Below are 13,945 nucleotides of genomic sequence, written 5' to 3'. Positions count from 1 at the left end.
TCGGACGGTGGAAGGAGTACTTTGAGGATATCCTCAACCCCTCCGACATGTCTTCCACTGAGGAAGCAGAGGCAGAGGGCTCAGTTGAGGACTTATCGATCCCCCAAGCTGAGGTCACTGAGGTGGTTGAGAAGCTCCTCAGTGGCAAGGCACCGGGGATGGATGAGATCTGCCCTGAGTACCTCAAGTCTCTGGATGTTGTGGGGCTGTCTTGCTTGACACGCCTCTGCAAAATTGCGTGGCGGCTGGGGGCAGTGCCTCTGGACTGGCAGACTGTTGTGATGGTCTCTCTGTTTAAGAAGGGGGACCAGAGGGTGTGTTCCAAATACAGGGGGATCACACTCCTCAGCCTCCCCGGAAAAGTCTATGCCAGGGTACTGGAGAGGAGAATTCGGCCGATAGTCAAACCTCGGATTCAGGAGGAACAATGCGGGTTTCGTCCTGGTCGTGGAACACTGGACCATCGCTATACCTTCACTAGGTTGCTGGAGGGTTCATGGGAGTTTGCCCAACCAGTCCACATGTGCTTTGTGGATCTGGAGAAGGCATTCAACTGTGTCCCTCGTGGTGATCTGTGGGGGGGTGCTCTGGGAGTATGGGGTCCGGGGCCCTCTGCTAAGGGCTGTCCGGTCCCTATATGACCGGTGCAGGAGTTTGGTTCGCATTGCCAGCAGTGTCAGACTTGTTCCCGGTGCATGTTGGACTCCGGCAGGGCTGTCTTTTGTCACCGGTCCTGTTCATTATTTATATGGACAGGATGTCTAGGCGCAGTCGGGGGCCGGAGGGAGTCCGGTTTGGGGACAATGGGATTTCATCTCTGCTTTTTTTGCAGATGATGTTGTCCTGTTGGCTTCTTCAAATCAGGACCTTCAGCGTGCACTGGGACGGTTTGCAGCCGAGTGTGAAGTGGCGGGGATGAGAATCAGCACCTCCAAGTCCGAGGCCATGGTTCTCAGCCGGAAAAGGGTGGCTTGTCCACTTCAGGTTGGTGGAAAGCTCCTGCCTCAAGTGGAGGAGTTTAAGTATCTTGGGGTCTTGTTCACGAGTGAGGGAAGGATGGAGCGGGAGATTGACAGGCGGATCGGTGTATCTTCTGTGATGCGGTCGATATACCGGTCTGTTGTGGTGAAGAAAGAGCTGAGCCGCAAGGCGAAGCTCTCTATTTACCAGTCGATCTACGTTCCTACCCTCACCTATGGTCATGAGCTTTGGATCATGACCGAAAGGACAAGATCCCGGATGCAGGCGGCCGAAATGAGTTTCCTCTGCAGGGTGGCTGGGCGCTCCCTTAGAGATAGGGTGAGGGGCTCGGTCACTCGGGAGGAGCTCAGAGTAGAGCCGCTGCTCCTCCACATCGAGAGGAGTCAGCTGAAGTGGCTCGGGCAACTGTTCCGGATGCCTCCTGGACGCCTCCCTGGGGAGGTGTTCCGGGCATGTCCAACCGGGAGGAGGTCCCGGGGAAGACCTAGGACACGCTGGAGGGACTATGTCCCTCGGCTGGCCTGGGAATGCCTCGGCATTCCCCCGGAGGAGCTGGAGGAAGTGTCTGTGGAGAGGGAAGTCTGGGTGTCCCTGCTCAGACTGCTGCTCCCACGACCCGGCCCCGGATAAGCGGTAGAAGATGGATGGATGGATGGATTATATCTATATATATCTTTCTAAATTTTGTATGATTTATATGCTGCTTCCCTCATGGAGCCCCGGAAGTCAACATTTGTTGGTATTACTATATTTAATTTGTGGAGACACTTTAATCCCTAACGAATGATTTTTAAATGTTTTTATTCTTTGTTATTCAAAGCTTTTTGAGCTTTGTTATTTCAGTTCTTTATTCAAAAGAGGGAGCAAAGGAAATAACAGTATAATTAAATATATTCCAATATATTGTGTTTTAATCTTATATTAATGTGTTACATAGAAACATAAACAAACAAAAATAAAGGTTGTTCCCATAAAGCTCATTCCAGCAAAATCATACTGCTTAACCAGCTACACCAGCCCCGTTTTGCTTGATAACACCATGACTATGCTGGCCACCCATCTATACCAGCACTATACCAGCATTATACCAGCATGAACCAGTAAAAACCAGCCTGGCCCAGCATGGAATTCATGCTGGTTTATGCTGGATTTTTCAGCAGGGTTGTGTAAATCCTGATGATGTTCTGAACATTATTAAGATGTGTGTGTGTAATGTGAAGTGTGTGTAAGCACTTTAGTTTAGTGCGTGGATGATGAAATCCAGCAAGCGGAGAACTTCCTGTGCAGAACTGTCACTGGCCGTCAACCGTCACCGAGACTAAACACCATATAAATTCCTGTCATCAGTTAGTAAGAACTAATACAGCATTTTAGTACAGTAGCACTACAGGAGCTGTGTGTAGGAGTGTGTGTGTGTAGCAGTTTGTAGCAATGACTGTGTCCTGTTGGATAACAGATGTTAAAAGTATCCAAGGTTCAGTGGACATGTAGAACTTGGTGGTGTGTCTGGTTAAAACATGGAACAACTTAATCCCTTTGCTCTCATTTATTCTTATTGACAATAAGGCTTGATGCACAGTACACAGGTCCCACAGGATAAATGGAATGCATAAGAGACACAGGGTGAGCAGGAGAGATGTTAAAGATGATAAAGATGATAAGGATGCTAAAGATGGTTTTCTGGTCACTACAAACAATATAACAAAGAAAATCAGGATCACAAACAATAATAAAATGGAAATCATACAACATCAAATATAATATCTATAACCATACTAATGACAAATATACAACTCATCAAATTCAATGAAACAATACAATACAAAACTTACATAACTCATCTTATGGAAAGGATTCAAACACATGGTTGAGTGCCCATCTTCAGGCCCACACCTCCCCAATATAAAAGAACAAAGGAAGGAAATGAGGTCTATTTATAGGCCTCAGCTGAGGATTATGGGTAATGAAGTGCACTAGAAAATGGTGACACAGTCTGCAGAGGATTGTGGGAGATGTAGTATAAAGCAGAAAAGGAAAAACAAGTCTAATTCACAACAGTCCACATTTCCAACTTCACAATCACTGTTAAGTTTGTTGAGGACCATGCTGTTGTTCGCCTGATCTCTGATTAAAGCCTGGAGAACTAGTGCCAGGAAAACAGCCTCCTCCTGAACATCAGCAGCACAAAGAAGTTGATCGTGGAATTCAGCTTGAAGCAGGAGAGGAGATACCGGCTGCTCAGGAGCAGCACAACCCCAGTGGAGAAAGTGGACAGTTGGTGAAAAAAGGTCCCTCAGCATCTTTACCACCTCACACACTTTACACTGCTCTTTCAGGAACTTCTACACAAGCACGATCAAGAGCATCCTGCTAGGAAGCATCACAGCCTGGATTGGGAACAGGACCATGCAGGACCGAAGGCTCTCCAGCTGTAGGTTCCTCTGAGTTCAAGGCCAGGAAGATAGTGAAGGACCTTAACCTTCTAAACTCTGACACTTGTCCCTGATGTGGTCAGAGAAGTGCTACAGCTCCATGAATTCAAACACGGAGAATGAGGAGGAGCTTCGTACTCCTACATTTCAACATTTCATCTAAATTCAATTCAGTTTTATTTGTATTGCACTTTTAACAGTGGACATTGTTTCAACACACACCCAGAATTCCTTTCCTGTTCACTTTGTTTTCATCTGCACTTTATTTCAAATGCACTCGTTATAAAAGTTCAATTTTTATGGACAGTCAGAAAAAGCATTTCACTGCATCACACTGTGCAGGGTAGTGTGTACAGTGTTGTATAAAGTTCAAGAAAGCAATACTTGAGTAAACGTACAAGCATCGTACTAGAAAAAGACTTTGGTAGAAGTGAAAGTTACCTTTTAGAATATTACTCAAGTAAGTCTTAAAGTATCTGATATTTAATGTACTTAAGTATTTGAAGTAAAAGTAAAAAGTAAAATTTCAGTGATTTTCGGTAGGCATAAGAGGCACTTCATACGGTAGGAAGAAACTTTTATTCCAAGGTACAGAAACATTTCTTGCAAATGAGGTGGCCAAGGCAACGTTAGGGGGTCCTAACAAGGAGCATGGATGAATCCCATAATTGCTCATTAGAGGTAGAATATATCTCTCATAATCTATTTTATAATTTATAATATATTATGTTATAATTTTATCTTGTGCATGTCACACATAAATCAACATGTAATTACAATTTTATGTAAAGCCTAAACTGATGAAACCATCTATAACAAGCTAAACTTAAATTCTGAACTGGACATGTGACTAACTGACTAACTGCCTGGTGGGTTCTCAAACCTGTTGGTGGTTCTTGTGCAGTCTGACTACTAGCATCATGCAGGAACCTGCTCTGGGGTACTGTGGTGATGTAGGGGCTGGGGGCGGGGCTGGGGTCTGTTTGCACCTGATCTGTATCTGTATGAAGTCTGATATCTCTGCCTTTCTTTTCATTTTTTATTGACCCAATGTAAAAATATGACACATGGATATAATACATTTATACGGTGGCCGGGAAGTGCAAAACAAATTAACAAATCCGAAAACAAAATAACAAATCTGAAAACAAATTAACAAATCCGAACGTTTACATCGTAAACACAGTTGTGTCCTTCTTTAATAAATAACGAAGCAGACGACGTGCTGTTCTGAGAATCAGTAATAATGTAGTATATTCTGTAGGGTTTTATTCCTTCACCTAATCTCACTATTGTGTTAATGCTGCCATAAAACAATCAAACTAGGATGCTGATTAAATGGAATCCTGTTGCGCTCCGAGTCTAGACCTGTAGCTGGATTCTGATTGGTCCATCTCTGGAAAGCTCTGTTCTGGTATGTAGAGTATGATTCTATTTCATTTCAGTGCTATACATTTATTTAACTTTTAAAAGGTCTGTTTAAAATTATACTTCATTTAGTCTGCCTACATATTTCATTTTATTAGGCATTTGTGTCTTTTGTTTATTTTTTGCTTTAAATATTTATTACATTTACGGCATTTAGCAGACGCCGTTAGTCAGAACGACTTACATTTTTAGCTCATTTATACTGATGAGCAATTGAGGGTTAAGGGCCTTGCTCAGGGGCCCAATCTTGGGCAGATTTGTGGCCAAGGGATTCACAACTCATGACCTTTGATCAGTAGTCCAACACCTTAACCACTAGATTCCCACATTCCATAATCACTTCATCTTCCGTATTATTTTTTATTTTCATTGTTTAAGTCCAGTTTGCCTGTGTGCAATTGGCTGGATATAAAATCATCTAAATTGAAAGCATCTCACTGTATGTCACCCAGTCCCCCCTCTCATCCCCAGGCTTTCCCAGTCCTCCCAGATTTTCCCAAATCTATCCCCCAGTCCCCCCAGTCCTCTTTTTAAAGCATGAAAATCTCAGAATTCTCATTTGTTCTCTTTGTACAATTCAAATCTTCTCTGTGGATTTCATGCCACATAATATAAATCTGGTATGGGAGGAACCTGTGGACCAGGAGAACCTCACGGTAGTAGCACGGATTGTATGCCTCATGTTGACCTGAGGGAACATACAGGCCCGCTGTCCTCACTCCTATATGATGTCTGGGTAGAAGTCCAGCCTTTTCCAGACACATTCCCATGTAAACATCATCGATAGGAAGCAGGGGGATGGAGTGAGACATGTTGTAGATAACTCTGGAAGTGAATTGTGACAGCAGGAAGCCACCACCGCCACAGTAGGGAGGATATCTCTCTGATTTATGGACTTGTACGGGGATGTAGTATTTACTGCCCGGGTGCCGGATCGGCCCCACATATTGGATCAAGTGGCCGGTAAAAAGATGTTTGCTTCCATCATTATCATCTAAGCCCTTGAGGTACTGCACCATATTGTCTGTGTTGGCAAAAATGTCATCATCTCCATTGAGGAGAAAGTGCGCATCTGGGCAAAACCTCTCCATCCACTCCAGGAATAAGACCTGCTTAAGTGTGAGGTTGTAAAAGGTATCAACAAAGTCCCACTGAAGAATGTCCTGGTACTCGCGGTTCTCCAGCTCCAGGAGTTTATTCAGTCTTTCCTTCTCGTAACCGTCTCCTGTGGTTCCAGATATGAACACGGTGCGGATCCACACACCGCTATGAAGCCGCTCCAAAGCCCACGTTTTTCGCAGAACCTCACGCCGATCGTAGTTGGGTGGAGAACTTTTAATGACCAACAGTAGGAAAACATCTGCAGAGTTCTGTGGTCCGCCGCACTTCCCAGGATTGTTGAGCAGCATGGGGAAATGGTGACAATGCTGGTAAAACAGGAAGTTTTGGATGATCTTAGGTAAAGTTGAGAAGTTTTGAATCTTGAAGGCAGATGAGTTTTTCGTACACTTGGGGACTGAGTTTAGGAACATGTCCGGCCATGTCTGTGGTTCAGGTTTCTGCTTTCTCAAGATTTTGTCTTGTTTTAAAATTTGTGATTTCTTGTCCTGGAGGTATATTTGCAGTATTACTAACAAACACAGAGTGGCCGTGATGAGCAGTGACACCACCTCCAGATTCCCTGTACATCTCCTGCCTCCTGCAAAAATCAAATCAAATCAAATAAAAATTACAATTTTATTCAGAGGGGAAAAACAAAACCTAGAATACATTTGAATATTCCAGTTATTGTAGTAATAATAATAATAATAATAATAATAATAATAACTATATTATTTCATTTCCAGTAAGCACTCTCTGAAAGATGAAAAGTGATATTATATTTATTGCAATGTTCGTTATATACAGTATGTTAAATAATAAAGGACCCAATACTGAGTCAGTGACACGGGGTAAAACAGACCCAAATGCAGGATAGCGTAAAAATAAAACAGGATTTATTAAATAAAAAACACAAAACAGAAACCAAGACATGGCACAGGACAACATCACAACAGGAGACAACAACAGGAGACAACAACAGGGGCTCGACTAAATACTAATCACAATTAGACACATGAGGAACAGGTGTGTTGGAGGCGGGGAGGAAGAGACAAGGGCGGGGCAGACACGTGACACAAAACAAACAAAGGCATGTGGCCAAAGTCTGGGCTGAGTCCTGACATACTGAGTCTTAGAAACCTCTGCATGCTGTTACTCAGTTTTCTTAACCATTGTCACCCCTGACTTGCTCATTAGGGACATATTTATTTTTTAATTTATTTTATATATATATATATATATATATATGTATTTCGATAAAGCTGCTTTGTGACAATGTCCAATACATAAAATTTAATTGAATTAACCAGGTAAGGTAGCGCAGTCTGTCTGTACAGTTAGTGTCAGGTTTTGTTTGTGAGTTCAGTCTTGGCTCATCTGGAAACTTCCAGTAATGATAAATGTAGCGCCCCCTGCCCTACTTAGTTGTGTCAAGTCTAAGCTCTTTAGGGTGGGGCGACGGGTTCAATAACTTGGGGTCTCTCAACTATAGAAATTACTATACTCTGATACCTAACTCTGAAATACACAATAAAGAAACATTCTTAAAAAAACAGTTTTGTATTTATTTTTACCGATATAAAATGTTGCAAGGTGAATTATAGAATTTGTATATTTATATGTTTAAGTAAGTAAGTTGACATGTGTTACAACATATAAGAATGACTAACAATAACCAATAGGTATTATAACAAACAAAATTAGTGTCCAATCCAATGTAAACAGTCCAAACACTTCCCTTTGCAATACACTTAAACACCCAGCAAGGAATATGCACTCAAAGGAAAATACTTAACCACTCTTACTGTTAACTATTTTAGTAACGGTGCAACTGTAAACTTTAAACCACTTTAAACCAATTTTAAATTTGTGTAAATGTAAACCAATTTACACTTTGTGTAAATTTCAAAATAAAATCTTAGTGGGCCCACTCACACAAGCAAACACTCACTCACCCAACCCCCCGATGTAGGCCTGTGTCGTTGCTTGAGTGCGTTGTGGCCTTGGAAATGTTTACAATTGGCCTCTTCACTCAAATGAGCCAAAACCAAACCAATATTAGGTACCTTTGCTCTGGTGATCACTCACAATCCAACAGTCTTGATGAATGCAAGTTTTCGCCACCGAGTGGTTTTCATTCACCCGATCACAACTTGAACTCAAACTGATCTCTCTAAGTGTCAAACTCAAAGTATTAAATAGCACAACACCACGGTAATACGCCGAATGTAGTATATCCGTCCCATAACGTTACGTCGAGGCACTCCGGATCAACACAAACGGGCAGTTTCTTCTCCAAGGAAAAAAAAAGGGTCTCACCAACAGTTGATAAGACGAAATCACAGTCCATTAACACTAACATTATCCTGGGTTAACATTACTGCATAAACAAACAAAACAGTTTCACAAAGAAACAAATCCATATAACACGCGTTTAACGGTTATTTTAAATTTTGTCTTTGTTTTTTTCTCTTAAATTTTGTCTTTGCTTCCGAACTCTCTCGAACGCGACTCGTCCCAATCTCTCTCTCCTTTGATTGACTCATTAACCACCAATCACATAACACTCTCATATGCATGGGTGGGTATAAAATAATAAACATCCAATCACAGAAAAGATAAAAACTAGATAGTAACCAGCACATGTCTTCCAGGTGCATTTACACCAAACTTTAGTGTATACACAGGGTTTTTCTCAACTCTTTCGCCGCCATTTACGAATTAAAAGGATACACACACATTTTCAGATCACATAAAAAATGTTAATCTCTTTAAACACAACATAGTTTAATGAATAGTGTACTTAAACCTTATTACAAAACAAACCTTTTCAGCCACAAATATCTGCATAGGGCAGATATTAAAAATAGCTTTTAAATAACTATGACTGGAGCTTTTATATGCACCTATTAGTAAAAGAAACATAACTAGTAAGAGGGTTACATAAAGTTCCCTCAAGCACAGTTTAGAGATTATAAATTTCATTAACATTCCTGTTATGCCTCATTATGTCACCACTGCCACCAGGTATAACAATTCCCGAATAATAAATCCTTCAATCACTCATGAGCTCCTCTAATAAAGTGATAATGAAGTGATGGCTTCAAGGCAGGAGAGGACTAAAAAGAAAAACCTAATCATTAATTCACCCACTGATCTGTAAAAAACAACCATCACAGGTCATAAGGAGCCCAGCTTTCAGGCTGAGGGTGACCTGAAGTGGGTGAATGATCTGAATCTATTCTTGAACAGATTTGATCAGCTACCCACACCTACCCCCATCCAGTCCCCCTTCTCTGCTTCCACAGCAAGCTGCACCAGCTCTACCTCTCTCTGCACTGCTCTCAGATCACAGTCCATCAACAACACATCCAACCTATCCCCCCTACCAATTCCGCAGCAGCATCTCTACTACAGACAGGAAGAGACTGTACAAGCTGATAAGGAAGGCCAGCTCAGTCCTGGGGATTCCTCTGGATACTGTACAGAAGGTGGGGCTTTATCTTGTATGGAATGTCTATTTAGTTAAGACAAGTCAAGATAAGATAAGTGCTGTAGACTGATGTAAAGATCTATGGCCACAAACACCAGATGTATGTTGGTGTATTGGGTGAACAGTGTTTGATCAACACTTGGTCAGCAACCTTGGGTTTATGTTTAAACCTGTACAGGAAGATGGCACCGTGAGTCATCGAAAAACTGTAAACTAATGCAGGCGTAAGCACTTTATGCTGACTTTAATGCCAAGAAGACACAAAACATTTCATGAACATCTGCCAAAGTGGGCGTTACTAAGGACTGAAACAGGAGGGTGTCAAAACTTTTGCAGAGAGAGAGAGGGAGGGAGAAAGAGAGAGAGAGAGAGAGAGAGAGAGAGAGAGAGAGAGAGAGAGAGAGAGAGAGAGCTTTATACAAGTTAATGATGATGACAGAAAGATGAGACTCACTGGTTAAAAATAAAATGTTTCTAAAACTTACATGTGATAAACATTGCTGCAATTGTGCAATGACTTTATTAACAGAGATCTAAATGTGGCCTGTGTGTGTGTGTGTGTGTGTGTGTGTGTGTGTCTACACTTGTACAGGCTTGCTCTGCTGACAGATAACCAAACTCTTGTTCCTATGGAGAAAATGTTCTGCTCATCGGCGCCTATTTGACTGTTAAAGTGGAAACCAGTTAAAGGAACAATGATGATTTGCCTAACCAAATATTACTGTGTACATGCATACACTGTGTTCACACCCTGACAGCAACATTTCATGATGTAAAAAAATCTGAACTTTTTCCTCCTCTGTGTGAAATGGCAGCATATAGAAATCAAATGAAACATAGAGCAGCGTAAAATCCATCATCAGAATATGGAGGAAATGGAGCAGCACAGTGACATCACCAGGAACAGGACAAAATCATAACAGGGAGGCTGCTGAGAGACCTACAGCAACATTACAGGAGCTACAGGAAGATCTCACACCTACTGATTCCTCTCAGAATGTGATAGCAGCCTCTCTCATTCTTCACATGTCTGAGCTAACACTCTTCTTCTTCTTCTTGGTCTTTTCCTGTAAGGGGTCACCACTTCTGACACTCTTCTATCACACACACACAACACTCCTGTCACTCTTCTGTCACACACAACACTCCTGACACTTTTCTGTGACACACACACACACAACATTCCTGACACTCTTCTGTCTCACACACACAAAACACTCCTGGCACTCTTCTGTCACACACACAACACTCCTGACACTTTTCTGTCATACAAACACACAACATTCCTGACACTCTTCTGCCACACACACAACATTCCTGACACTCTTCTGTCACACACACACACTCCTGACACTCTTCTGTCACACACAACACTCCTGACACTCTTCTGTTACACACACAACACTCCTGACACTCTTCTGTCACACACACAACACTCCTGAGACTCTTCTGTCACACACAACACTCCTGACACTTTTCTGTCATACAATCACACAACTTTCCTGACACTCTTCTGCCACACACACAACATTCCTGACACTCTTCTGTCACACACACAACATTCCTGACACTCTTCTGTCTCACACACACACACAACACTCCTGGCACTCTTCTGTCACACACACAACACTCCTGACACTCTTCTGTCACACACAACACTCCTGACACTTTTCTGTCACACACAACACTCCTGACACTCTTCTGTCACACACAACACTCCTGACACTCTTCTGTCATACACACACAACACTCCTGACACACTTCTGTCATACACACACAACACTCCTGACACTCTTCTGTCATACACACACAACACTCCTGACACTCTTCTGTCATACAAAACACTCCTGACACTCTTCTGTCACACACACAACACTCCTGACACTCTTCCGTCATACACACACAACACTCCTGACACTCTTCGGTCACACACACAGCACTCCTGACACTCTTCTGTCATACAACACTCCTCACACTTTTATGTCAAACAACACTCCTGACACTTGTCTGTCATACACACACAACACTCCTGACACCATTCTCTCACACACAACACTCCTGACACTCTTCTGTTCCACACATGACACTCCTGACACTTCTGTCACACACACAGCATTTCTGACACTCTTGTCATACACACACAACACTCTTGACACCCTTCTGTCACACACACACAACATTCCTGACACTATTCTGTCACACACACATCTCTCCTGACACATTTCTCCACACACTCCAGCCCACCTGCACTCACCTCTTCACCTCTTTTCACACTGGATGTTTGACGCCCAAACACTTAAAGTCCTACACCTTCTTGACCTCATCCACCTGTAACCTCACTCATCTACTTCCCTCCCTCTCGTTCATACACATTTATTCTGTCTGGGTGTTCTAAAACTTCTCCTCCATTCCTAAGGCATCTTCTCTCTCTCTCTAAAATCCTGTTGAACAATCTAGATAAAAAGTGCACTGCTGTCTTTCCTAGACACTTCCTCAGGTGTGTCATCTGGACCAACAGCCTTTCCACTCCTGATTCTCCTCAGATCATTCCTCACCTCATCCTATTCACCTCTTCCTCCAGTCTTTCCCTGTCATTTTCCTCATAAATCAGCTCTTAAAATACTCCTTCTATCTTCTCTGCACACTCTCCTCACCTGTCAGCACCTTCCCATCTCTATCTCTGTCTCCCTAATCTGTACAAGTCCTCTTCACCTTCCCTCATGTCTAACCCTGTGTACTCATTGTATGCTTTCTGCTTTGCCTTCTTCACGTCCCTCTTCACTCTCTCTGTGATTCCTTGTAATCATTTCTACTTTCTTCAGTCCTTTCTACACCCCACTTCTTTTTAGCCTCTTCCTCTGAATGTTGTGTTAGCTCACAGTATACTTATTTAACTCAACTCTAACATTTTGAAGTATGTTCTGTGTATTTATCTGTTTTTAGATCTCAGGGAAATGAGTATAAAGTCACAGATTGGTGACAGTGTAGAGAGAAAGATTTAATTGCTTACCAAAAATCCTCGGCAGCACCACCATTTTCACCTGAAACAATTTTGACATTGTGTTACTACAGAGAGCGAAACAGACACAGACATAATGTTCACTTTATTTCTTACTTACTTACACAAAGCTGGGGGGGAAATAAACAAAACATGTTACATGAGTGTCTGTGCAGTGAAACATAAAGCTTTCAGACTCAGAAACCAGAAAGCTGAGAGCCAAATTACAGAAGGTGTGTGTGTGTATGTGTGTGTGTGTGTGTGTGTGTCCGTGTGTGTGTGGCATTTGACCTGTTTCAGCCTGATGTGTCTGAAATTCACATTTGTTTTAAATGCAAACATCCCCCACCCCCCACCCTCAGGTCAGGTACACCTATTCCCAGGTGTAATAGGTGAGCATTAAGTACAGCAAGACAGAACAAAGACATGAAGACACCTTCATACAGTTCTGTTACACAGGAATCTCATAAAACTTCGTTTTACACAACAAAACACACACTGACTATAAAATCATTTGGACAAAAGTGAAGATAACCAAATCAACATACCACAGCATCACTTCCTCTAACTGGGTCCACACACACACGCTCACACGCTCACACACACATGCTCACGTACACACACGCTTACACACACACGCTTACATACACACGCTCACACACGCTCACGCACACACATGCTTACACACACACGCTCACATACACATACGCAGCTCATTACTTACTTATCTAATAAAATATAATTTCTTAAATGAGATGATTAAAATACGGATTAACAGGAATGCACTAATTAAATATTAATATTACTAAATGAATTTAATAATAAATTAATATTCCTTTTACATTTCAGTCTTTTGACTCTAAAGTGTGATATAAATTTACATTTATTTATAAATTTGATTGAAATTTATAAAGGACTGAAAATCAGACATCAAACTGTTCACAAGTCTCTCAGGACAAACCTTAACTTAGTCAGTAAGGAACAAACAGAGAGAAACTCAGACAGAAAAGAAACTCTCTCTACTTTTCTGATTACTGTTCATTTCTACACAACATGAAAAGCACACACACACACACACACACACACACACACACACACAATAAATAAAAAAAGATTTACCTGTAATATGAGTTCAAACAAGCTGGAATAGATTAAGAAGAGAAAGTATCAGCCATCAGAATGTGTGTGTGTGTGTGTGTGCTCTGAACACAAAAGTTCATTTCAGCATTACCAGTTTAAACAGTTGTTAGTAACCTACTGTATAAGCCCTCCCCTGAACAGAGAGGAAGAGGAAGACAGAAGGGGGAAACTAAGAGTGTGCAACACACTGCTCCGGGTGTGTGTTCATGGTGTGTGTGTTCACTGCTGTGTGTGTGTGCACTTTGGATGGGTTAAATGCAGATATATACACACACACACACACACACTATACACACACATATATATATATATATACTTTGGATGGGTTAAATGCAGATATATACACACACACACACACACACTATACACACA

At 41.9% G+C, this 13,945-nt stretch overlaps 1 protein-coding gene across 2 annotated transcripts; it reads right to left on the bottom strand.

The window, feature by feature from the left end:
* Positions 1 to 2,512: 2,512 nt before the first annotated feature.
* Positions 2,513 to 13,716, bottom strand: LOC132853519 (N-acetyllactosaminide beta-1,3-N-acetylglucosaminyltransferase 3-like). Of its 2 annotated transcripts, XR_009649175.1 has the most exons (4): positions 13,553 to 13,716; positions 12,446 to 12,564; positions 2,814 to 6,540; positions 2,513 to 2,668 (listed from the first exon to the last, which is right to left on the bottom strand). XR_009649175.1 is itself a non-coding variant. In XM_060881324.1 (3 exons), exons 2-3 carry the CDS (start codon positions 12,492 to 12,494, stop codon positions 5,372 to 5,374), a joined length of 1,218 nt encoding a protein of 405 aa, XP_060737307.1. In that variant the 5' UTR covers positions 12,495 to 12,564; positions 13,553 to 13,716; the 3' UTR covers positions 2,513 to 5,371. The 2 variants fall into 2 exon arrangements, 1 of the variants encoding a protein (XP_060737307.1); XM_060881324.1 differs by having other exon boundaries at positions 2,513 to 6,540.
* Between the last annotated feature and the right edge of the window lie 229 nt (positions 13,717 to 13,945).

The sequence above is a fragment of the Tachysurus vachellii genome, chromosome 11, assembly GCF_030014155.1.
Source record: "Tachysurus vachellii isolate PV-2020 chromosome 11, HZAU_Pvac_v1, whole genome shotgun sequence".
NCBI lineage: Eukaryota > Metazoa > Chordata > Actinopteri > Siluriformes > Bagridae > Tachysurus > Tachysurus vachellii.
This window is presented reverse-complemented; position numbering and strand designations above follow the sequence as displayed.

What these genes read in the sequence shown, in the direction of transcription:
- LOC132853519 (XM_060881324.1), bottom strand. Translation starts at nt 12,494, where the DNA reads ATGTCAAAATTGTTTCAGGTGAAAATGGTGGTGCTGCCGAGGATTTTT. An exon ending in GGTGCTGCCGAGGATTTTTG is followed by an intron (nt 6,541 to 12,445) that starts GTAAGCAATTAA and finishes TGATTTTTGCAG; the next exon opens with GAGGCAGGAGATGTACAGGG.